The sequence below is a fragment of the Equus asinus genome, chromosome 27 (assembly GCF_041296235.1).
Source record: "Equus asinus isolate D_3611 breed Donkey chromosome 27, EquAss-T2T_v2, whole genome shotgun sequence".
Lineage (NCBI taxonomy): Eukaryota > Metazoa > Chordata > Mammalia > Perissodactyla > Equidae > Equus > Equus asinus.
The window spans coordinates 12923628-12947817 of NC_091816.1; the positions used below are offsets into that span (position 1 = coordinate 12923628).

At 35.7% G+C, this 24190-nt stretch overlaps 1 protein-coding gene across 1 annotated transcript in view; it reads left to right on the forward strand.

Moving 5' to 3' along the window:
- GTF2E2 (general transcription factor IIE subunit 2) overlaps window positions 1–24190 on the forward strand; it is a 76380-nt gene that overhangs the window by 23409 nt on the left and 28781 nt on the right. The window contains exons 3-5 of the mRNA XM_044760552.2: window positions 778–869; window positions 15664–15771; window positions 17880–18062. Of these exons, the coding sequence (XP_044616487.1) occupies window positions 778–869; window positions 15664–15771; window positions 17880–18062 (383 nt within the window). The remainder of the gene's footprint in view (window positions 1–777; window positions 870–15663; window positions 15772–17879; window positions 18063–24190) is intronic.

Below are 24190 nucleotides of genomic sequence, written 5' to 3' on the forward strand. Positions count from 1 at the left end.
AATGTACTTCTGAAATGTTTTGCTAGTATTTATGATGAATTTTTTTTAACTCTTCCTTCCTATGACTAATGGAATGCATTTGTGATGCAATAGTAGCATTAGGATTTCTGCCTGCAAGAATGCAACAAAATGATAGATGTTCTGAAACAGATTGTCTTCTGTGCAGATTGCTCCTTATTTCATGCTCTCATCGTTTTATCCATGTTTATGCAGTGGCAGTGCCTGTTTTTTTTAATTTCTAATTTATCTTCAAAGTTTACTTTAAAACAGTTAATGCTGTCCTTCTTTTTACTAATTCTCATTAATAGCCATTTATTTGTTTTTAGTTGATAAGCAGAAATTGATGTAATAGGTGATAAATTGAACTTTCCCTCAGAAGTAATCTACTCACTTCTCAAGATTTTAAGTCTGTTAGAAGAGCACTAAGGATCAGATTGCGATTTATATTGTCCTCTTGTTTAAAAAGCCCTACTTCTAATTATCGGGGAAAGCTAATCAGAATTAAGGAAACAGTGAGATAAAGATACTTATAAAAGAAATGTATTTTAATGCATTTGAGTTACTTATACTTTGTTTCCATCCTTAGTGAGAAAATGGATAGTTTATTATACAATTAAAGGTTTTTAATTTTTCATCAAAATTTTACAGGATAGAATTTACTATGTAGAAAAATTTAAACAAATATTTTACCAGAGTTAAAATCATTTTAGCTGCTTACAAGTCATAATCACATCTAAGATGAAAGTGTTACAGTTGTTTTTTGAACTTCATTTCCAGATCACAGCAATGGATCATTTAACTTGAAAGCTCTATCAGGAAGCTCTGGATATAAGTTTGGCGTTCTTGCTAAGATTGTGAATTACATGAAAGTAAGTACTTTTCTCATATAACGAAAATTGTGTTTAACTTTTTGGCAGAAGAAGGAGACTGACATTTTCAGAAGTAAATTTGTATATACATGTCAAAATTTATCAATTTATGTGTTTCAATCTGTGTAGTTTATTTTATGCCTATTATACCTCAATAAAAATATAAAAAATATGTAATGCTTCAAGTCTTTTACATGATATCAAATTAGCATTGCAGTGAGTCACCTAAATATATTTAATTTACGTTAATTCAGGTATGCAATTTAAGCCCACCATTTAACTTAATAAAATTGTACTTAGGTAGTAGATAAAGTTACCTTTTAATCAGTCAGTTACTGCTGGGAAAACCAATAGGAAGATGTGGACGATTTACAAGATGTTGCTTCTATTGAAATGAGAAGTAAAAACTATAATTTTTTCAGTGTAAGTGTAAATAATGACACAGGATGGAATTTCTGGCTTGTTGTAGTGTCTCAATAAAATACATCACTTTTAAGTTTATGTAAGGGAATCTAAATGCCATTATTATAATGAAATACTTCAAAAATATGAAAACAAACTTAAGTGGTTGGAAATCTCATTTTCCCTTTGAATTTGTATGTCAGTTCTGTTGTTCCCACTGAATTTTGTCCTAATGTTACATATTTTTATGCTTGAAAAATTTTTATTGATTATCTCTCAAACCTCTTTGTCACAGTAATATGTATACAATTTGAAATTAGAATTGTTTTCCCTGTCACCTTAAGGCTCTAAATATTAAAAGTATCTTCTGGTTAGAGTTTTTGTTAGAATTATTATTAGCACACAGTTCATCAGAGTAACATACATATAGTAAAATTTTGATTAAAATTTACTTTGTATTGGGGCTGGACCTGTGGCTGAGTGGTTAAAGTTCTCCATGCTCCACTTTGTGGCCCAGGTTCATGGGTTGAGATCCCGGGCATGGATCTAGTCCACTCATCAGCCATGCTGTGGAGGCGTCCCACATACAAAATTGAGGAAGATTGGCATGGATGTTAGCTCAGGGTGAATCTTCCTCACACACGAACACCAAAATTTATATGTAATAATTATTCAACAGAAATCCGTTTTTTTTAATTGAGGTCACAGTAGTTTATAACATTGAGAAATTTCAGTTGTACGTTATTATTTGTCAGTCACCATATATATGTGCCCCTTTATCCCTTATACTCATCGTCAACACCCTTCCCCTCTGGTAACCACTAATCTGTTCTCTTTGTCCATGTGTTAGTTTATCTTCCAAATGTGAATGAAATCATATGGTGTGTGTCTTTGTCTGGCTTATTTTGCTTAACATTAATACCTTCAAGGGCCATCCATGTTGTTGCAAATGGGATGATTTTGTCCTTTTTTATGGCTGAGTAGTATTGCATTGTATATATATGTATACCACATCTTCTTTATCCATTCATCAGTTGATGGGCACTTGGGTTGCTTCCACTTGTTGGCTATAGTGAATAATGCAGTGAACATAGGCGTGCATAAATCTCTTTGGAGTGTTGATTTCAAGGTCTTTGAATAAATACCTTTATTTACATAAATACCTTTATATACAGAATAAATACTGTAGTGGGACAGCTGGGTTGTGTGGTATTTCTATGTTTACTTTTTTGAGAAATCTCCATACTGTTTTCCATAGTGGCTGCACTAGTTTGCATTTCCACCAGCAGTGTATGAGGGGTCCCTTTTCTCCACATCCTCTCCAACATTTGTTGTTTTTTGTCTTGGTAATTATAGCCCTTCTAACAGGTGTAAGGTGATATCTCATTGTAGTTTTGATTTGCATTTCCCTGATGATTAGTGATGTTGAACATGTTTTCATGTGCCTATTGGCCATCTGTGTATCTTCTTTGGAAAAATGTCTGTTCATACCCTCTGCCCATTTTTCGATTGGGTTGTTTGTTTTTTTGTTGTTGAATTGTGTGAGTTCTTTATATATTTTGGAGATTAAGCCCTTGTCAGATACACGATTTGCAAATATTTTCTTCCAGTTGGTGGGTTGTCTTTTTGTTTGGTTCCTGGTTCGTTTGCCTTGCAGAAGCTCTTTAGTCTGATGAAGTCCCATTTATTTTTTTCTTTTGTTTCCCTTGCCCAAGTGGACATAGTATTCGAAGAGATGCTGCTAAGACCAATGTCAAAGAGTGTACTGCCTATATTTTCTTCTAGGAGTTTTATGGTTTCACGTCTTACCTTCAAGTCTTTGATCCATTTTGAGTTAATTTTTGTGTACGGCGAAAGGTAATGGTCTGCTTTCATTCTTTTGCATGTGGCTGTTCAGTTTTCCCAACACCATTTATGGAAGAGACTTTCCTTTCTCCATTGTATGTTCTTAGCTCCTTTGTTGAAGATTAGCTGTCCATAGATGTGTGGTTTTATTCCTGGGCTTTCAGTTCTGTTCCATTGATCTGTGTGTCTGTTCTTGTACCATGTACCATATGACTTGGTATGGTGTATTTTCATTTTCATTTGTCTCCAGGTATTTTTTGATTTCTCCTTTCATTTCTTCAGTAATCCATTGATTGTTCAGTAGCATGTTGTTTAGTCTCCACATATTTGCCACTTTCCTGGCTTTTTTTCTTGTAGTTGATTTCTAGTTTCATAGCATTATGGTTGGAAAAGATGCTTGATATTATTTCAGTCTTCTTAAATTTATTGAGGCTTGCCTTGTTTCCCAGCGTATAGTCTGTCTTTGAGAATGTTCCATGTGCACTTGAGAAGAATGTGTATTTGCTGTTTTTGGATGGAGTGTTCTTTATAAGTCTATTAAGTTCATCTGGTCTAGTTTTTCACTTATTTCCAGTATTTCCCTGTTGACTTTCTATCTGGATGATCTATCCATTGATGTAAGTGGGGTGCTGAAGTCCCCTACTATTATTGTGTTGTTAGCATCTCATCTCCTTTTAGGTTTGTTAATAACTGCTTTATGTACTTTGGCACCCCTGTGTTTGGTGTATAGATATTTATAAGTGTTACATCTTCTTGGTGGAGTGTCCCTTTTATCAGTATATACTGCCCCTCTTTGTCTCATTGCCTTTTTTATCTTGAAGTCTACTTTGATATAAGTATGGCAACAGTTGCTTTCTTTTGTTTGCCTTTTTCTTGGAGTATCATCTTCCATCTCTTCACTCTGAGCTTGTCTTTGTCTTTAGTGGTGAGATGTGTTTCCTGGAGGCAGCACATTGTTGGGTCTTGTTTTTAATCCATCCTGCCACTCTCTGTCTTTGGATTGGAGAATTCAATCCATTTACTTTTAGAGTGATTATTGATATCTGAGCAGTTAATGTTGCCATTTTATAAGTTGTTTTCTGGTTGTTCTGTATTTCCCTTGTTTCTCATCTGTTGTATTTCAGACTGCCCATTCAGTTTGGTAATTCTCTATGATGGTTGGTTCAGTTTTCTCTTTATCATTTGTGTCTCTGTTCTGATTATTTATTTAGTGGTTACCATGAGGTTGTATAAAACAATCTTGTAGATGAGATAGTCCATTTTCTGATAGCCTCGTATTTCCTTAGTCTAAGTAGGTTCCATCTGTTTCCTCCTTCCCTTCTAAGTTATTGTTGTCACAGCCTACTGTTTTGTGTTGTGAGTTTGTGGTTAAAATGATGAGATTATAGTTATTTTTGATGTTTTCCTTCCTTTTAAGTGTTTACTACTGTGTTACAGTAGAGAGCTGCTGTTTTCTGATTTGTCTGCTTATGTATCTCTTTGCTCAAGGCATTGTAAACCCTTTCTTTTTTTCAGGTACTGGGGTCCTTCTTGATCCCTTCTTGTAGGGGGGTCTTGTGGTGATGAACTCCCTCAGCTTCTGTTTATCTGGGAAAGTTTTTATTTCTCCATCATATCTGAAGGATATTTTCGCCAGATAGAGTATTCTTTGTTGAAAGTTCTTGTCTTTCAGAATTTTGAATGTATCATTCCACTCTCTCCTAGCTTGTAAGATTTCTGCTGAGAAGTCCGCTGAAAGCCTGATAGGGATTCCTTTATAAGTTATTTTCTTCTGCCTTGCTGCCTCTAATATTTTATCTTTGTCATTGACTTTTGCCAGTTTTACTGCTGTATGCCTTGGAGCAGGTCTTTTTATCTTGATGTAAGTAGTAGTTCTGTTAGCTTTATTTACTTGTAGATTCAGCTCCTTCCCCAAGTTTGGGAAGTTCTCAGCTATTATTTCTTTGAACAAGCTTTCTGCTCTTTTCTCCCTTTCTTTTCCTTCTGGAATACCTATAATCCTTATATTGCATTTCCTAATTGAGTTGGATATTTCTTGGAGAATTTCTTCATTTCTTTTTAATCTTATTTCTCTCTCCTTCTCTATCTGAATCATTTCTTTATTTCTGTCCTCCAAGTTACTAATTTTGTCCTCCGCAGTATCAGCTCTGTTATTCAAGGCTGGCATATTTTTTGTTATCTCATTCATTGTGTTTTTCATCTCTAACTTTTCTTATTGGTTTTTCTGTATAGTTTCAGTCTTTTTTGTGAAGGATGCCCTCTGTTCATTAATTGTATTCGTGGTTTCAGTGAACTGTCTATCTGAATTTTCTTGTAACTCATTGAGTTTTTAAATGATAGCTATTCTGAATTCTCTGTCATTTAGATTGTAAATTTCTGTGCCTTCAGGATTGATTTCTGGGTGCTTGTAGTTTTCTTTCTGGTCTGGAGTATTAACATACCTCCTCATATTATTTGATGGAGTGGATTTGTGCCATCGCATATTGGTGCTGTCTGGTCGCAAATTCCACCTGTTGCCACTGGTGGGGTGGACAGGAGCTGTGTATTCTGAGCCCAACACGATCCCTGACATCTGTGCCTGTCCTTTGGAATCTATGCTGACAGGGTCTGTCTGTGATTGCTTGCTCGCAGCTGCTGCTTTACTAATGTATGCACAGGTGCTCTGGCGGGGGTCCCTTCTTCTGACTAACTGGCCAAGGTGGTCTGCCGGGCGGCAGAAGGGCCAGTTTCTTTCATGTGCACAATCCTAGGGGCAATCTCACTCTGTCCTTGCTACTGCCCTTCTGAGGTGCTAGCTTGATGAAGATAGCCCTGCAACAGCTTAGCCTCCTTTGTGTGGAGCTTTCCATGGCTGAGAGGCAATTCAGAGAGCGAAGGTGTTCCCATGGAGAACCATCCCTCCCCCTCTGCTTTCAGAGCTGTGCACAGTCCTGTGCGCTAGGTCACTGCCGGAGAGGGAGAGGAGATCCCCTTACCTCCTGCCTTTTCCTCCTGGGAGGTCCAGCACCTCCACCTGCAGATGTATGGCTACTTGGGTCTCTCACACGTCTTTTGTGTTGTATGAATGTTCTCTGTTGGTTTGTGAATGTCCTTTTCTTTGTATCTTAGAGGGGAGAGTCTAAGGGAAGAGCTCACTCTAGCGTCAGGCTGAAGCCACTCTGCCAGAAATCTGTTTTTTAATGAAATAGATAGAATTCTCTTTCTCCAGTAGTTCTTGTATCTGGAGACATTTATTACTTATTGATAGAATGATACAGGATTTGGCACCAATTTCTGATCTTATTTTTAGATTCTGTAGATTTAAGTGCTGAGAAATAAATGTTTGTATAAAGAAGTTCATTCTAATGGAAGTTTTGTGACAGCATAACCTTCCAAGTTATATGCCAGAAATCACTTAGTAATTTATTGTCAAGCGGCCATTAGATGACAATTCCTTTTGGTCCTCCTTCAGTTTTGTTGAAAGCAAAAGAACAGGAACCACCAAACTTGCCAAAGGAAGTGTTACCTGGTCCTTGACCATTTGCTTTCGTAGTTCCTAGGAAGTATATCTAAAAGACTTTACCAGCATTTAGCGAATGTTTAATTATATCATTTCTCCTCTTTTCCCCATATAGGCACTTTCTTTAATCTGATGTACTCAGAAGCAGTTGAAAAAATGAAAATATTTCAGTATGCCTTTGCTAATGCAGTTTTTTGTTAAAATGCTTTTATTATGTGTGTATAAATATATTTTTGTCAAAACCTTCAGGTTGAAAGTTGAGCTTATTCAGTTTATGGAAAGTATCTCCTGGTTAACAAAACTAGTCTCCATTGCCTAACCAAACAGCTATTTCAAACTTTGTATGTGCAGGTGCTTTGGCGGGAGTCCCTTGGTCTGGCTGACTGGCCAAGGTGGTGTTGGAAATATCTTTTAAGAAAATACTTTTGAAGTTCAAATAAATAGATTAATACATAGTTTAAGTAATATAAAAACCACTGAGGGGGCCAGCCCTGTGGCCAAGTGATTAAGTTCGCGCGCTCTGCTTTGGTGGCCCAGGGTTTTGCTGGTTCAGATCCTGAGTGTGGACATGGCACCACTCATCAAGCCATGCTGAGGCGGTGTGCTGCATAGCGGAACTAGAAGGACCTACAACTAGAATATACAACTATGTACTGAGGAGCTTTGGGTAGACGAAGAACAAGAAAAAAGATTGGCAGATGTTAGCTCAGGGCCAGTCTTCAAAAAAAACCCCAAAAAACAAAAACCACTGAGGAAAAAAATTATAGAATGCACACCAAAATATACTACTAAGGTAGTTGACATTAAAATTATATGGATCAAATAGAATTAACTTATCCATTTTTATAATAACTTTAAAAACAAATATGTTGTTTATCATGTTACATTGCATTATTATAAATTAAATAATCAAAATTTATAAAGTAAAGTGTATGATAAAAGGTGTGTTATTCCTTTTTTAAATGTGTATGCTTGTATCTTCCGATATCTGATATTCAGCTTTTAGGTATGAATAAAAGGGAATGATCCAGAAATAACTGTAAATTTTATTTTGGAGTGATTAATTAGGGAGGAGGATAGTTATTGCTAAAAATGGATTGTTCTTACAGCTAGCTATGACTTATTTTTTTTTAATAGGAGGTAGGATTATTAAACTAAAAGCTGTAATGAGAATTGACCAATTAGAATAAAAATTTCATGATATGATTTGACAAAATAGGTTTTAACTACCAATTGAGTAATACACACTGAATCTAAAATAGTTCGTGTGTGGTTTTTGTTTGTGGGTTTTATGTAGGGTAATTTGAACAATTTGGTAGTCCTGGAAAATATTTCTGTTATATTTGAAAGACTCAGCCTCTGTAATTGATATTGCTGTAGTTCTTTAAATATGATTTTTCTGTAAGCTAATAAATATTCAAGGAGTGAATTTTGAGAATCACTGAAGAGAATTACTTATATTTGAATACTTGAAAAAAACCACCATTTTTTTTATCATTAGATATTTCTAACCAGTGTTCCCTTTGCTTTGCTCTTATCAGACTCTCCCTTAATCACTCTTAGTGATTCATTTTTGGACAATATGGCATGGAGGTGGGGGATGTGGGGATGGAAGAGCCAAAATTGTTTAAAAGAAACTGCTCTCACTTGCACACAAACTGTAATATGTAAGAATTTAGAATGTCCTAGCAGGGGCCAAATTATCCTATTTTTAGCTCTGAGAAATATATAAGACTGGAAAAGACACGAAGCCCAATAGTCAATAGTTTATGACACCTCAGTTATCATTTGTGAAGGCTTCCCCAAAACAGTACTTTTTTGAGTTGTCCTTTTCTTTGGGTCCTTGGAGTTTATTACACCTCCAGGCAGTGCATCATAAATTCTGAGTGAAGGTGAGAGTTGTACCTTTTTTTTTTGTAAAAAAGGGTGGACTTATTTTGAAAGGAAGGGCGTACACATGGAAGGTGATTTGTAAACTGATTCTCAGACAGTCTTCAACTGTCCCTTATGTACCCTTTTTGAAGATCTGATAAAACCAGGAACTTAGAAAGCAAAAAAGGCAACAACAAAAAAGCTCCTTATGGTTTATTCATTTACTAATAGAAGAACTCTATAATTGGTCAATGAGAATTGTTTAGAAATTGTATGGATCAAATTCAAGGGGCTTCATTAGGGAACTGTTTGAGATAGGCACTGTGAGATTTACAGCAAGAAGTACAGTCGTGTGTTGCTTAACAACAGGGATATGTTCTGAGAAATATGTCAGGCGATGTTGTCATTGTGCAAACATCATAGAGTGAACTTACACAAACCTAGATGGTACAGCCTACTACACACTTAACATATAAGGTACTAATCTTATGGGACCACTGTCATATATGCGGTCCTTTGTTGACGGAAATGTCATTATGCAGCACATGACTATAGTAAACAGGAAAGAAAATTAAAGACAGATACAAGAACTTCAAAATCATAACACTGAGAACATTTGGGACAAAGTGCCCAACACATCTCCCTTGCTACTGAGATGATTATTGTTATACCACAGCCTAGAAGTTGATATTATGACAGTGGCTGAGACATCAAAAAAGACTAAATTATGTTCAGTGGACCTGTTTGAGAAGATAGGGGAATTTTATGGTCCATTTTAGAAGGATTTTTGTAGAAACAGTTAATGTAAAATGAATTTTACTGCTTAAAAGTGTAAGTCTAAGAAACAAAGTACTTTAAATTATCTTGAAAATTCCCTTATGAGGAATATGTCTTTCTCCAGTAAGATACTACTTTAGTGCACTTTGTTTTTGATAGAATGATTTTTCTCTTGATCTCACTGTTATAATTCCTTTTATGTGGATGTATCTGAGTTATGTAAAACTTCATGTTGAAAAATTTGGTTAATTTGGTTTAGTTCAGTAGCTCTTAAAGTGTCATTCTCCAACCAATGATGTCAGCATCACCTGGGAATTTGCTAGAAGTGCAAATTCTTGGGCCTCTTTCTGGATCTGTTGAATCTGAAACTCTGAGAGTGCAGCTCAGTAGTCTGTTTTCACAAGCCCTTCGGGTGATTTGGATGCACACTGAAGTTAGAGAACTACTGGCCTACCTTCTGTCTGAATTAATTTGGACAATTATACTTGAATTTAGAAACTCTGAAGTCCAGAGAAATTAAATGACTGGCTCATAGGCACAGCTCTGGTTGACAGCAGGGCTGGGTCAAGAACCTGGATTTATTTACAGTTTTAAATGAAATATTTAAATTATACATCAGCATCTCTCATAAATACAGGTGTAAAAATCCTTAAAGAGATGAACAGATCGAATCCACTCATATATAAGAAGGATAATATGTTGTGATGAAGTAGAGTTTATTCTAGGAATGTAAGAGTTGTTAATATGTGAAAAATCAGTATAAGTCATTAACAGAATAAAGAAGAAAAATCATAGGATCATCTCAGACACATAAAAAGCTTTTGATAAAATTTAACACCCATTCATGATAAAAGCTTGTAGCGAATTAATAGTAGAAGCAAACTTCCTTAAGCCAGTAGAACAGCCTTTCCCAATCTTTGTACCCTGAAGGAACCTTTGAAATAATTTTTAGGTCTCAGGGAACCTTTGCAAAAAATTGTTATACCTACAGCTCCTGTATGTTACCTAATCGTTATGTTGTGGACATAATAAGCCAATAATAATTGTCAGTGTTGAGTAGAGAATGCTATTTTTATGTCTTTGTATGTATTTTGCCTAATTTATTAGCTTATTCTGTGTATGTATGTGGTTCCTCCTCCTCAGAGTATCAACTCTAATGGAAGTCAGTAAGTATAGTAAACTTCAGTTTTTTTGTTTGATTTTTTTTTTTTTTTAACCTTATCCAAGGAGGCAACTTGTTCTCAAGTGAGAAGAGTCCAGAGAAAGGGTCCTTCATCCAGGTGTACATTTGTTGAAAGGGGGGGAAAATATCATTCACTTTTGCTTTTTAGTTCTTCCAGATGGTTTTTAGTAATGCTGGAGACTTTTTGATACCTTCCTCACTCTCAAGCCCAAACAGCATTACAAGATTTCCTTTTGCCACATGATTTTTCCAAAGAACTGTTTTCTTTTGAAATCCAAAAGTCTTGTCACTTAATTCAAAGCATTTTTTCTAGAGGCTTGATGAAACTTGTTCATCCAGTCCATGTGATTAAAAAAATGTCTGTTAAGAAAGCTAGCTTCTCCAGTCGTTCTTCGTCTTCAAAGCGCTCAGTAAAGTATGGCCTGCTATTTTCCTGAAAGCACTTCTGTAATTCTCCTTTCAGCTTAAGTATTCTTTCAAGAACTCCTCTGCTAAGCCACTGGAGTGCTGTATGTAGCAGGAGATTTATGTGCTCAAAAGTACGGGTCTTTGTTTAATAAAGCAAATCATTTTTGTTGTATCATTCAAGACATTTTTCATTTCCAAGGGTTTTTAATACTAGTAGCTCTCTGAAGAAAGCAGTGTCTTGTGACAACATCAGTATATATACATATATATATGTGTGTGTGTATGTGTATATTCTTTTTTAACAAGAGAGGTAAAACCTTGTGCTGAGCCAACCATTGATGAGGCACATTAGTGAAGATACCAGTGCAGTTCCTTCAAGACAGACCGTTGCTTCCAGATAGGAAGACACCACATTAAATATGTCTTGTTCTTTGCTTGTTTGTGGCAGTTCTTTGCAGCAGAAGTTTTTCTTGAAATTCACCATCGTTTGAAAATTTTACAAATGTTAACTGCATGGCATTTATTGGTGAAGTCTGTTGATTTGTCAACCTGGATAGACAAGCTGTTGTTTCTCAGTTTATTAAACAAACCTTTTCCAGCATCATGTGACATGTCATCAATTTGTCTACTTGTATTGTTTGATACTTTTCAATTTCTCATACTGTGCATTTTACTCACTACCATTTGACATGTTGACATTATTTGGTTCCCACTATCTGTGCAATTTGCCCCCACACTCCCTTTTCAGGAGAATAAGTTCTACTAGTAACTTGGTTTCTGAGCCTTTTCACTGAATATGACTTTTTTTTTTTAATAAACAAAAGTGTTACTCTGTTTGATTCGAGATTCCAGTAGCTGTTTAAAATAGTAAGTACTTTGACTTGTCCAATGCTTGTCATTTATATTTAAGTGTCTTCCAATTTTGCTGGAGCCCTTGTAAGTTGGTTGCCATAGTCGATGCACAGTGGAATAGGATACTTGGATTACTAGCTCATGTAAAACCCGTTGATTGATTTGTAGCCTTCATTGTAAAGGTAGGCTTTTTTTAAAAATATATATTCTTGTTGCTCTGGTGCAGTGAAATGGCTCAGAAGATTATAGTTCTTTATTACTCACCTTATTAGAATTGTTCATGGGCCTGGGCTTAGAATCCTCTATTATAAATCTCATCTTCCAAAATCATCACACTGGACTATCAGACATGTTTATAAAACAATGCTAGTAAATTAGAAAACCACAGGGAATAATTACTGAGAACGTCACAAAAAATACAAACACTTCCCCAAAATATTTTACTTTTATTTCTACATGATCCATGTTTTGAAACATTTACAACAGCAAAGCAGCAGGGGGCAGTTGAGTCCTGGTGTGTAAAAATTCCTTGTTTAGAATGAACATTTCCCTCTGATTTCCTATTACACCAGCAGAGCTTATTGCTCTTGTAAGTCAGATGGCACTGTCCAAGGGGAGGTTGGGGGAGGTAATTTGGAAGAGAGTTGCTGACCTTGTCAGCCTACTGTACTCCCGTTTGTGCAACAGAAAGCTTACCAATTGTCATTGGCATCTCCCTATTTCACCAAAAACTGGTGGTGGGCTCAGCCAAATGAACATAGCCCTACTTGCCACATGGTTCTAAAAGACTTCTAATGAAGTCGTTAGCATGGCTGCTCAGTAGTTGCCTGTCACTATGAGCACTCACATTGCATGGCGCATGCATTTGAAAAAATGATGATTTTTTTTTTCAAAAACACAATGTCTTGTGATATCCCTAGTGACGTCTTATGGAACCCTAGGGTTCCAGCCCTGTATTGGGAGCCCTTGAGAGGCAGTAGTTTGCATTTCATTGTATGTCTCATGGCAGTTCTTTTGGCACATAGGAGTTATCACTAAATATTTGAATGAATTAACAGCAAATAGCGAATGCTCAATAGGTGGTTCTTATGTGGTATGCGTTAGGCTTTATGTCTTTATCTGCTTTCCAAACATACCTTCTGAAAAATCGTTGTAGTTTGGCAGTGGCCTGATGGAAGCCCAGTGAGGTTCAGTAACCTGCCCAACTGTGATGGAGCTTAGAGCCTGGAATATTTTTTGTTATAAATTTAATTGTGTCTGGTTTAGAATAAGTAATATATCTCTTCATATAAAAAACAGTATCCAAAGGTGTAAATGAGCAAGTTTTGTTCTTACCTCTAATTTTACTTATTTTCTTCCCTGCCTTGCTTCTATAGGTAATCTCTTCTATTAGTTTTTTGTGACTGTTTCTAGTGCTTCTTTATACAGAAACAAGGTACAAATGTATCTTCTTATTTCTGTCCCTTTCTATATAAAACGTTTCACGCTACATATGTTTTTTAAGAGAATATTTTATTGCACTTATTTCCTTTTTATTGAGCATAACTTACAGATGTAATGGAGAAAGTACATGAAGAAAGAATTGAATATGAGTAACTCTTTTATTTAATGAAACAAGCATGCAGATGAATTTTAAAGAGACATATGTTATTTAAAACAACATGAACCTACAATAGACTAGGTATGAATTTAGGCATGTTTACATACTCTCTCATTTCAAAAGTAAATGTATTGCAGTATTTTCACCATTATTCAGCATTGTCTTTTTTTTGCATTTTTATTGAGAAATACTTCACATGCATTGCTATGTAAGTTTAAGGTATACAGCATGATGGTTTGATTTACATATATTGTGAAGTGATTACCATAGTAGATTTAGTTAACATCATCATCTCATGTTTTTTAACATACGCTTTTTTTTACATTTACTTTTGTTTTTTTTTAAATTGTGATATAAATAACATGTAGCATTTTGTTTGTTTTAGGTGTACAACATGATTTGATTTATATATATATATATAAAATACAATACAGCATTGTTAAGCTTAGTTACCGTGCTGTACATTACATCGCCAGGACTCATTTATCTTATAATTAGAAGTTTGTCCACCTTTTGACCACCTTTACCCGTTTTACCCATCCGTTACCCCTCACCTCTGGCAACCACCAATCTGTTCTCTGTATCTGAAAATTCAGGGTTTTTTTTTTGAATTCCACATATAAGTGAGTTCATTCAGTGTTTGTCTTTCTCTGTCTGACTTATTTCACTTAGAATAATGCCGTGAAGGTCTATCCATGTTGTTGCATATGGCAGGATTTCCTTCTTTTATATGGCTAAATAGTATTCCATTGTATACATATTTAAGTTATTTTTTACTTGATTTTATTTTTTAGAACAGTTTTAGGTTCACAGCATAACTGAGGGGAAAGGACAGAGTTCCCATGTATCCCTACCTCGACCTCCTACGCTATGGACATCCTGTACCATAGTGGTACATTTGTTAAAATCTTTGAGTCTACCTTGACATTATCACCCAAAGTCCATAGCTTACATTAGGATTCACTCTGGGTGTTGTCCATTCTGTAGGTTTTGGCAAATGTATAATGAATGTGTCCATCATTGTAGTATCATGCAGAATAGTTTCACTGCCCTAAAATCCTTTATGCTCTGCCTCTTCGTCCCTCTCTCCCACTTAACCCGTGGAAACCGCCGAATTGTTTACTGTTGCCATTGTTTTGCCTTTTCCGCAATGTCATATGGTTGGTATGTAGCCTTCTCAGATTGGCTTCTTTCATATAGTAATAGGCATTGAAGGTTCTTCCATGTCTTTTTATGACTTGATAGTTCACTTCTTTTTAGCACTGAATAATATTCCATTGTCTGAATGTACCACCATTTATCCATTCACCTACTAAAGGATATCTTGTTTGCTTCCAAGTTTTGGCAGTTAGGAATAAAGCTACTATAAGATGTGCAGGTTTTTGTGTGAACATAAGTTTTCAGTTCCTTTGGATAGATACTAAGGAGCACAGTTGCTGGATCCTATGGTAAGAATATGTTTAATTTTACAAGAAACTGCCAAACTGTCTTCCAAAGCAGCTGTACCATTTTGCATTCTCACCAGCAGTGAATGAGAGTTGCTGTTGTTCCACATCCTCATCAGCATTTGGTGTCTAGAGAGGTTTTTTAACTTAATTTGTCCTGGACATGTTTCCAAATCAGCACATAGAGAGCATCTGCATTTTCTTCTTTAATATCTGATGGTAGTGTAGATGTGCTGCACTTTATTCACTCAGTCCTCTATTGATGGCCACTTGGGTTGTTTCTGATATTTTCCGTTTACAAACAATGCCACAGTGACCTTGTCACTTTTCTCTGTTGTGCTGGTATATCTGTAGGTAAATTCCTAGAAGTGGGATTATTGGGTCAAGGGGTTCAAATGCATATATATTGCCAAATTGCTGTCCCTACAAGTTGTATTAATTTGCGTTTTTACCAACAATGTGTGAGAGGGCCTGTTTCCTTACAGTTTTACCAAGAGAGTCATTAAACATAATGAATTTTTGCCAGTGTAATAGGTAAATATCTTGGTGTGGGAGTTCAGTATCTTTTCATGTGTTTAAGGTCATTTGCATTTCTTTTTCTGTGATTTGTCTGTTTCTGCCTCTGGGTCATTTTCCTGTTAGGTTTTTGGAGCTGTTAAAATATTAGGAAGATTAGCTTTTTGTGATGTGAGTTCAAATATTTTTTCTCAGTTTGTCATGTAATTTTATAGAGCTGAGTTTTAATGCTGTTCTTGTGTCTGATTTATAGTCCATTCTCTTCATCACTGTAATTGTACTCCCTCAAATAATACATGTTCTACATTCCTGAAAAGATTCATCTACCTGTAACTATTATTTAATGCATCTGGCATTTTGTAACTGTCTCTAATAAAAGTTCCTTCCCTCAATAGACACGGCATCAGCGAGGAGATACGCATCCTCTAACTTTAGAAGAAATTTTGGATGAAACACAACATTTAGATATTGGACTCAAGCAGAAACAATGGCTAATGACTGAGGTAAGAGTAGGCTTAAAATATTGTTAAAAAAAAAAAGTTGATTACCATGAAATATTTTGCCATAACTAGGGTATTTAATATATTGAAATCTAATTTTTACTTTTTTTTAAAAGAATTAGTATAGGGTCTTTGTTTTTTAAACATACACATTTTAAGGTTGTTTGATTTGTTGGTTTTTCTATAATCTTATGTATCCATTTAAAAATATCGAAGACTTTAGCATAAAAATTGTAAAGAAGGGGCCGGCCCTGTGGCCAAGTGGTTAAGTTCGCGCGCTCTGCTTCGGCGGCCCAGGGTTTCACCAGTTCGAATCCTAGGCATGGACATGGCACTGCTCATCAAGCCATGCTGAGGCGGCATCCCACATCCCACATACCACAACTAGAAGGACCCACAACTAAAAATATACAATTATATACCATGGAGCTTTGGCGAGAAAAAGGAAAAATAAAATCTTAAAAAAAAGTAAAGAATTCAGTCATTGTACCAGTTCCTTTTAAGATTTTACAGAATAATTGATGCTTTTTTTGAATTGCTAAATTTAGAATATGTGTGTTGGCGTGTTGTGTTGTTTTTCTTTCTTTGTTTTTTTTTTTTTTGAGGAAGATTAGCCCTGAGTTAACATCTGCTGCAACTCCTCCCCTTTTTTTTTGCTGAGGAAGACTGGCCCTGATCTAACATCCTTGCCCATCTTCCTCTACTTTATATGTGGGATGCCTACCACAGCATGGCTTGGCAAGTGGTGCCATGTCCGCACCCGGGATCCGAATCAGTGAGCCCCAGGCCACCAAAGTGGAACGTGTGAACTTAACCACTGTGCCACTGGGTTGGCCCATGTTATTGTTTTTATATATGTTTTAGGACATTTAAAGCATGAGGTATTGTAGGGATGGCAAGCAAGATATTTGTTAAGCAAGATATTTGTTACACTATTATTACTGTTATGATTTGATGGTGATGTTACTGCCTTTAGCAGGTTACTTGGAAAAATAATCATTAACATCATGTATGTACACACAACACTGGAAGAAAAGAAATCCCAAAACAATCAGTGACCATACTAATTTGGAAACAAATAGCATTTTACAAATGCAGCTATTTGCAGCTTTTCTAAGTATCAAATGACAATTAAGAAGACTACTTTCTAGGACCAGTGCTGTTCTAAAGACCAAATGTAAAATTTCTAAAATAGAATTCAGTTCATTTATTTTACCAAGCAAAATACTGTTCGTGATTTTCATAATATAAAACAAACCAGTTAGTCATTATCATTGTAGCTGATTATTTTATAGATAGTGGTAATCCACATTTAAATTTTGTTGCTTTACCTAATCTTGGAATTTGATAGACTACAGACATTAGTTAAGGATTATTTTTAATACTAGACTCTTCCTCCTCCTTTCTTCTTTCCGTGTGTCTTTTCTTTCTCCCTTCAGAGTCAGGCTGGCAGCAGCAGAAGAAAATAAATAGGGTTGCTCTTTCTTGAAGAGCTTTCCTTCTGATATTAGCTTTACAACAGAACTGACTAGGAGCATGATTACATTCAGTAATTCCTGCATTCCTAGTCACTTTCATTCTCAAGCTGACGTTATAGGTAAATTTCTCATATGCACTAGTCTCATCCTTTTCAGTTCTTTCCACAGCTGCTAGTACCATTTGATAGCAGATGGGGCAGACTGACTATTGATATGTTTCATCCTGGGGTAATGTTTCTCACATTATAATGCCGCTATGCAGTAAACTATACTTTGAGGGTGGGATAAGCAATACCTAGTTTACTTTGTCTATTAATTTTAATAGGTGTTTTATTGATTCTTACCTTTTTTGTCTTTAAAAAGAATATGGATACAGCTTTCTTCAAAGCAATTGTGATAAAATAGTTTCCTTCTCATCCAAAGAATTTCTGTAAATAATAAGCAGTTTCTTTTATAAAAAGTGAGCATCATGCTGATGTCTATCCTGGATGTCCAGGATCTGCTGGTTGATATTCACAAGATACTTTTACCACTGTATTGGGTATTGTTATTTTTTAAATAATTAGTGGAATTTAAGAATGTACATATGAGATTTCCTTTTGTTAATATATTCAAATTGTGTCACTGTTACAGGCATTAGTCAATAATCCCAAAATTGAAGTAATAGATGGGAAGTATGCCTTCAAGCCCAAGTACAACTTGAAAGATAAGAAGGCCCTACTTAGGCTCTTAGATAAGCATGACCAGCGAGGCTTAGGAGGAATTCTGTTAGAAGACATAGAGGAAGGACTGCCCAATTCCCAGAAAGCCGTCAAGGTAACCTTTCTTTTCTTTCTATGCCTTAGTATAATTTGAGTTAATAATGTCTTCTTGGTTTTAAAACATAGCAAGACCTTTTAAATTTTTTATTTTTAAAGCTTCTATCATACATATTTGGGGTAGTGGTGAGCCAGTTGAAGATTTGAAATTTGTGTCTTGTGCTACAGAGTGTAGCCATTTTTGTGTAACTGTGACAGCCCCCCCGCCTTTTTTTTTTGTTGAGGAAAATTGACCGTGAGCTAACATCTATTGCCAATCTGCCTCTTTTCATTTGAGGAAGATTGTCACTGAGCTAACATGTGTGGCACTGTTCCTCTAATTTGTATGTGGGACCCTGCCACAACATAGCTTGTTGAGTGGTGCATAGGTCTGCGCCCAGAATCCACACCAGTGAACCCCACTCCACCAAAGTGGAGTGCGCAGACTTAACTACTATGCCACTGGGCCAGCCCCTTGACAGCTCCCTTTTGTGGTGGTGGTGTGTATGATTGTTTGATTCTTCAGAATATTTCTGGAAAGTTTTTGTCATATTAGTGTTTTTCTCATAAGTTGTTATGTTTGTGTATAAGAGCTATTTCAACAATGCTAGTAGACATTGCTAATCTGAGGAACCAGAGGCATTAAAACAGAAAAGCATTGACTAATAGCCTGGCTGTTTTGAATTCCTAAAGGGGCTATCAATAAAAGTCATAAAGATTACATTTTCAGTTTAAATTTGGAACTCACTTGGAAAGGCTGCTAGTCTCTCTTCACAATTGCTAATAATTGATGCTAACCTGTAAGCAGGTTAATTCTTTTTGCTACCTGTGGAAGACTTGTTCCCTTCTCTCCCCTACTTATTGGTAATCCAATTACACGTTAGACATTTTGGTATTGTCCCATAGGTCACTGAGGCGCTGTTTATTTTTTTCACCTTTTTTTTTTTTGAGGAAGATTAGCCCTGAGCTAACTACTCCCAATCTTTCTCTTTTTGCTGAGGAAGACTGGCCCTGAGCTAACATCCGTGCCCATCTTCCTCTACTTTATATGTGGGATGCCTACCACAGCATGGCTTTTGCCAAGTGGTACCATGTCTGCATCCGGGATCCAAACTGGTGAACCCTGGGCTGCCGAGAAGCGGAACATGTGAACTTAACCGCTGTGCCATCGGGCTAGCTCCCAGACTTGTTTTTTTCTTGCATCTGTTGTCAAGTCCACTGACTTTTCTTCTTTACCGCCAATTTGTTGTTAAGCCCAATTGAATTTTTTGTCTTAGAGATTCTTTTTCAGTACTAGACTTTTTATTCTTTCTTATGGTTGCTGTTTCTTTACTGAGATTTTTTTGTTTTCATTCATTACAAGCATATTTTCCATTACACCCTTGAGTGTAATTTCTTGTAGCTGCTTTAAAATCCTCCTCTTCTAGTTTCAACAGCTAGGTCATCTTGGGGCTGGTTTGCACTGACTCTCCTCGTCTCTTGAGTATGGATCATGTTTTCATGTTTCTTCATCTATAAAATAAACTTCTGTTGAGTCTTGAACATTGTGAATTATATGTGTAAAGACTCAGGACTCTTATATTCCTCCGAAGATTGTTTCTTTTTAAAAAGTTTGTTTTAACTGGGCAGTTACCTTGGCTAGACTCAAACTCCAAACTTTGTCTTTTCTGTAGTGGGTGGCATATGACACATCTTTTTTATCCTTTTAGCTGTTTTGCTCTTTTTAAAATGTCTTGTCCAAACTTTATAGTAGTTTTTGGTGGGAGGGTTGGTCCCTTAAGAGCTACTTGGCCATTATCAGAAGCAGGAAGATTTTTAATTTAAAAGTGTCTAAACTTAACCTCCACAAATGTTGCAAATATTGTGTGACCAAAGTTGATAAATTATGCATTTTATAGCATGTCGAAAGGTAGAACACTGAAGCCTAGCTTAAGAGTTCAGAGTGCTAGTTATGTTTCCTGCTCCATTCTTTTTTTCCATTTTGATAGGGGTAGGTATTGTTACTGTGTAGTAGGTTTTTCGCTACATTCTAAAGTAGAACAGTGACGTAAATTGATAATTGCTTATTCTATTTTAAATAGTTTTGGATGTAAAGTCACTTTGGCACCCTACTTTCAGTGATGCTCTGTTCCCTAAGGGTTAGAGCTGAAGAGGTCATGAAAAGCACACAGTCTGTTTCATTTTTAGGCAGGATCATTTCTAAATTGTTTGAAACCCAGATTTTTTATTCTGTCCTTAAAAATTTGAAGTGTGTTCTATCCTAAGTAATTTCTCAAGGTCTTTGGCATAATTCAGTTAAATCCCTTCTGTGTTGCTTCCTTTCTTCAGTTCTTGGTGGAGATGGAAGATAACTATTACTTCATGTGTTCATTTTGTTGACCCAATAGTACTTTGAAGAAATGTACAGTATAGTGCTGGCAAGGGGGAAAAAAGGACCGTGCAAAAGCAAGAAAAGAAAAAAAATGAGAAAAACCAGTGCCTGTTCCAGATTACTCATCCCTCAGTAATTGTTATTTGGGGTTTTCTAATAATTGACTGCCAATATAGTCTTATTAGTCCAGTCTGCATTTGTAATATGGTTTAATTTTAAGGTGGTGTATTGAATCTGCTACTTCTAGGGTTGTTTTTGTTAATTAATTTTTTAAAAAATTTATAGTAAAAAACACATGAATTTAACATCTTAACCATTTTTGAGTGTACAGTTCAGTAGTGGAGTATATCCACATTATTGTGCAAAAGATCTCTAGAACTTTTACATTTTGCAAAACTGAAACTACATCCATTAAACAACAACTCGCCTTTCCCCACTGCCCCAGTCCCTGGCATCCACCATTCTGCTTTCTGTAATTTTGACTACTCTGAGTACCTCATAGACGTAGAATAATGCACTGTTGTCTTTTTGTGATTGGCTTATTGCACTTAGCTGAATGTCCTCAGGGTTCATCCATGTTGCAGCATCTATCAGAATGCTTCCTTCCTTTTAAGGTTGAATAATGTTCTATTGTGTTTATATACCACATTTTGCTTATCCATTCAGTTGCTTCCGTGATTTAGCTATTGTGAGTAATGCTGTTATGAATATAAGTGTACCAAATATCTCTTTGAATCTCTGATCTCAATTCTGTAGGATATATACCTGGAAGTAGAATTGCTGGGTCATATGGTAATTCTATTTTAAATTTTTTGAGGAACCATCATACTGTTTTCCACAGCAGCTTTACCATTTTACATTCCCACTAATAGTGCAGAATAGTTCAGATTTCTCCAGGTGCTTTCCAGTACTTATCTGTTTTTTTCATAGTTGCCATCCTAATGGGTATGAGGTGGTATCTAATTGTAATTTTGATTTGCATTTCCCTAATGATTAGTGATGTTGAGCATCTTTTCATATGCTTATTGGTCATGTCACATTTTCTTTATCCATGCATCCATCACTGGACACTTAAGTTACTACCATATCTTGGCTGTTGTAAATAATGTGGCAGTGAACATGGGGGTGTATATATCTTTCTGAGTTAGTGTTTTCATTTTCTTTGGATAAATGCAGTAGTACCCTCCCCCAATCTGTGGTTTCACTTTCCGTGGTTTCAGTTACCTGTGGTCAACCATGATCTGAAAATATTAAATGGAAAATTCCAGAAATAAGCAATTTGTAGATTTTAACTATATGCCATTCTGAGTAGTATGATGAAATCTTTCCCCATCGTGCCTGGGTGTGATTCATCCCTTTGTTGGATTCCCATCCATTGACATTGTCTGTTCCTGACATCCAGCCATTGACAGTGTCTTGGCCATGCTTCTTCTGACGGATTGTTAGAGGGTCAGTAGTAACCTAAGGCTATGTCACAATGCCTGTGTCATTGACCTCACTTTATCCTATCATGTAGGCATTTTATTATTGCACATCATCACAAGAAGAGTGTGTACAGTACAATATTTTGAGAGAGACCACATTCACATAATTTTTATTACAGTATATTGTTATAATTATTTTGTTTTGTTACTAGTTATTGTTAATATTGTGCCTAATTTGTAAATTAAACTGTATCATAGACATGTTTGTATAGGGAAAAACATAGTGTATATATATATGGTTTGGTACTATCCATGGTTTCGGGCATCCACTGGGGGGTCCTGAATCCCCCGTGGACAAGGGGGACTACTGTAATCAGAAGTTGGATTGCTGGATTTTATGGTAGTTCTATTTTTAATTTTTTTACGGAACCTCCATAGTGTCTCTACCAATTTACATTTCCACCAACAGTGCACAAGGATTCCCTTTTCACCACATCCTCACCAACACTTGTTTACTTCTTGTCTTTTTGATAATAGCCATTCTAACAGGTGTGAGGTGGTATCTCATTGTGATTTTGATTTGCATTTCCCTGAACGGTAATGATGTTAAGCATCTTTTCATGTACACGTTGGCCATCTACATGTCTTCTTTGAAGAAATATCTATTCAGATTCTGTCCCCATTTTTTAATTGGATTGTTGGTTTTTTTGCTATTGAGTTCCATGAGTTCTTTATATATTTTGAGTATAAATCCCTTATCAGATAAATGATTTGCAAATATTTTCTCCCATTCAGTAGGTTATCTTTTCATTTTGTTGATGGTTTACTTTGCTGTGCAGAAGCTTTTTAGTTTGATGTAGTCCCACTTGTTTATTTTTGCTTTTGCTTTTGATGTCCAATCCAACAAATCATTGACAAGACAGATGTCAAGGAGCTTATGCCTATGTTTTCTTCCAGGAGTTTTATGTTTTCAGGTCTTCCATTCAAGTCTTTAATCCATTTTGGATTAATTTTTGTGTATAGTGTAAGATAGTTGTCCAGTTTCATTCCATTGCTTTTGGCTGTCCGGTTTTCCGAGCACCATTTACTCAGGAGACCATTCTTTCCCCATTGTATATTCTTGGCTCTCTTTTCATGAGTTAGTTGACTATATGTGCATGGGTTTATTTCTGGGCTCTCTGTTCTGTTCCATTGATCTATGTGTCTGTTTTTATGCCAGTACCTTACTATTTTGATTACTGTAGCTTTGTAATAGAGTTTGAAATCAGGGAGCATGATACCTTCATCCTTGTTCTTTTTCAAGATTGCTTTGGCTATTCAGGGTCTTTTGTGGTTCCATACAAATTTTAGGATATTTTTTTCTATTTCTATTGAAAAATGCCATTGGGATTTTGATAAGGATTGCATTGAATCTCCAGATTGATTTGGGTAGTATGAACATTTTAACAGTACTCATCTTTCAATCTGTGAGCACAGAAAATCTTACCATTTATTTGTATCTCCACAGTCTTTCATCACTGTCTTAAAATTTTTGTGTGTAGGTCTTTCACTTCCTTGGTTAAATTTATTCCTAAGTGTTTTATTTTTGATGTAATTGTAAATGGGATTGTTTTCTTAATATCTTTTTCTGACCATTATTAGTGTATAGAAGCACAACAGATTTTTTTATATTGATTTTGTATCCTGCAACATTACTGAATTCATTGATTAGTTCTAACAGTTTTTTAGTGAAGTCTTTAGGGTTTTCTACATATAATATGTCATCTGCAAATAAAGACAGTTTTGCTTCTTACTTTCCACTTTGGATGCTTTTTATTTCTTTTTTCTGCCTAATTTCTGTGGTTAAGACTTCCAGTACTATGTTCAATAAAAGTGACAAGACCAAGCATCCTTATTAGTGATTTTAGAGGAGAAACTTTCAGTTTCTCACCAATGAATATGATGTTAGCTGTGGGTTTGTCATATATGGCCTTTATTATGTTGAGGTACATTCCCTCTGTATCCACTTGGTTGAGAGTTTTTATCATAAGTGGATGTTGAATTTTTGTCAAAAGCTTTTTTTGCATCTATTGAGATGATCACATGACTTTTATCTTTGATTTTGTTAATGTGTTATATCACATTGATTTGTGGATGTTGAACTATCCTTGCATCCCTGGAATAAATTCCACTTGATCATGGTGTAGGATCCTTTTAATATGTTATTGAATTTGGTTTGCTAATATTTTGTTAGGATTTTTGTACCTATGTTTATCAGGGATGTTGGCCTGTCATTTTCTTTTCTTGTGGCATCTTTGTCTGGTTTTGATGTCAGGGTAATGCTGGACTTGTAAAATGAGTCTGGAAGTGTTT